This window comes from Cottoperca gobio, chromosome 13 (genome assembly GCF_900634415.1).
Source record: "Cottoperca gobio chromosome 13, fCotGob3.1, whole genome shotgun sequence".
NCBI classification, from domain to species: Eukaryota; Metazoa; Chordata; class Actinopteri; order Perciformes; family Bovichtidae; genus Cottoperca; species Cottoperca gobio.
Genome location: NC_041367.1, coordinates 2,442,348 through 2,444,847, shown reverse-complemented (window position 1 = coordinate 2,444,847; position 2,500 = coordinate 2,442,348). Strand labels below are relative to the sequence as shown.

Below are 2,500 nucleotides of genomic sequence, written 5' to 3'. Positions count from 1 at the left end.
CATGGATTCGTCTAATTACTTGATTATATATATATTATATACCTTAACTTACGGTATTTTATATTATTTTTATCGGAGGCTAGTATTAAATAAAGCCTAAAGGCTGCTGAAAATTATATATATATAAGACAAAAAGACAATTATCATATGTAAAAGTTAAAAACAGACTTTATTTATTTATTGTTTATTAAATGTGTTTATTATTTATTGCGCTAGTCTTCGCTTGGCCTTTAAATACAACATATAACTGTTAAAATACATGTTTAAATATAAAGAACACATTTCTCAGGTACAAGCCGAACATCTAAAATGCAAAAGTCTGAGGGAAGCAGGTGCGTGAAGTGTGCGCGTGCACAGCAGTGCTGCGCAAAGTGTCGCGCGCTCTGAGGCATATCTGAGGTCTCTCGCGCCGGGTTTTTTTTTTTCTCCCTTTCTGTCAGTATGAGGTCTCGAGACATTCTTGTCGTTAGACTCCCCACAGTTAGCGCGAGTGTCTGTCCTCGAGCTGCACGAGCGACAACAACAAAACTGCAAACAAACAAACAAACATCGCGTACCTGGATGTGAGGCGTCCACTGGAGACGGGAGGTATCCAAACGTCAACACACACACACACACACACTCACAGGCCTCATACACTCAAACAGCCACACACACACTCACCTCAGCAGGTGAAGACATTTTATTAGAGATTTAGAAACGTTCAAACACGCCGGTAAAGTCTCTCTGTCGCTCTGTGTGTGTCTTTATATCTCCGCTTTGGCTTTACAGAGCTAGATAAACCCCTTATACAGTTTGGGCTGTAGCTACATGGGTCTGTGTGTGTGTGTGCGTGTGTGTGTGTGTGTGGATTTTAAACTATAAGAAATCCGATTCAATTAACAAGCGCAGAGAATCGGCTTTGGACACTGTGAAATTGTCTCGCAGCAGAGGATGGCACAGGACAAACCTTCCCAGAGAGGAGACACGTCTCAGTGCGCGCATACACACGGCCTCTGTGACAACACTGCGGAGGAAACAATAAAAGGATCCAACAATATGACCTGTAGTGTCCTCAGCTCTGACGCTTGGACCAGGATTTAATAGTGTAAAATAAAGACATATATAAATAATCCTAATAATATCAAATACAACGCAATGTGCGCTCTTCTGCCCTAAATTAAACATTCCGTTATATAACCTTATATTTTAGTGTTTGTTGGCCTACCTGTTGTTGTTTCAAATTACACGAGTATAGTTTGTGTTACACATTATCCCTCATTTACATTCCTAAATTGACATAAAGAACATTTATGTAGGTCTATCAAACAATTATGACAATCAACCAGTGACACACGATATAAGGCAGAACATTAATATTATTATTATCTTTATTATTATTATTATTATTGACTGTGAATGAATGGGTGAATGTGCCGGAGGGAGCATGTCGGGGATCAGAAGGGGATTTAATAGCAGAACAACGCGGTCTTTGTGCTGCTTTTAATCCGGCCTGTACCCCCTCTCAGTGGCTCTACCTCTGCCTCCACACTCAGGCGGGGGCGCCCAATTATTTTTAGGAGGCCAATTTTGAAAAAAATGATTCATGACAATGAAAACCTGGAAAAGACTGGAAAAGGCTAAAATGGGTTATTGGACATTCACCATAAGTGTGTGAAGTAAACAACTTTAAAGTGCCGAACAAACTAATTCTTTCTCTTTTTGAATTTTGCGTTTTTTCAAAATAGCTTTTACTAATGATATAAATATATATGAACACGTGTCAGCTAATTTAAATATAAGAACAAATAAACCTAAACACTTTATATTCATCACTATAGGCCCAACATGAATACATAACAGGATGTGTGTGTGCGCGTGCTTTTGCGTGAGCGCGCCCGAGAGAGAGAGAGAGAGAGAGAGAGAGAGAGAGAGAGAGAGAGAGAGAGAGAGAGAGAGAGAGAGGGAGAGGGAGGGCTCTGTGTGTCTACTTGGGTAAGAGTTTACTTCTAATTAGCCAGCCTCTTCTTGCTCGCCTCACTTGTCCACCGTGCAGATCCAGATCCTCTCCTCCAACACCAGGCTCCTCCAGGCCCCCCTACACTTTCCAGCACCCATCAGCCCGCAGACGACCGAACGGTTGTGGAACTGCTGCTTTTTGGTACCTTCCACCTGGCGACGTCGGTGCGCACAGCTATTACGCACGACTTGGATGGAGAAACTGCCTCATAGCTCGGGTCTTGTTTAGTTGGCTATATATTTGTTTTAATGTGGAGTTTATAGTCTTGAGTTGATTTTTTTTAGTTGTTGTTGTCCTTCTTATCTGGATAAAGGAAGTATTAAAATACACACCCGGTGTCTAAATCAGCGGTGTTTTTACGAGTCAGGTTAAACAGGTGTGAAGGCGCAGCGCTGTTACACCTCACAGGTAGAAGCGCAGGTGTCTGGTTCGACGGCACTAAGTCAGAGAAGCCTACAAAGGCAGTAAAGGGCAAGGTCAGCAAGGAAAAAACAACAAGTG

At 41.8% G+C, this 2,500-nt stretch overlaps 1 protein-coding gene across 1 annotated transcript in view; it reads left to right on the top strand.

Annotated features, from left to right (window-relative positions):
* The first annotated feature begins 810 nt into the window (after nt 1-810).
* Nucleotides 811-2,500, top strand: part of LOC115017746 (serine--tRNA ligase, mitochondrial-like) — a 7,097-nt gene continuing 5,407 nt past the window's right edge. Inside the window, exon 1 of the mRNA XM_029446430.1 lies at nt 811-814. Coding sequence (XP_029302290.1) covers nt 811-814 — 4 coding nt within the window. The remainder of the gene's footprint in view (nt 815-2,500) is intronic.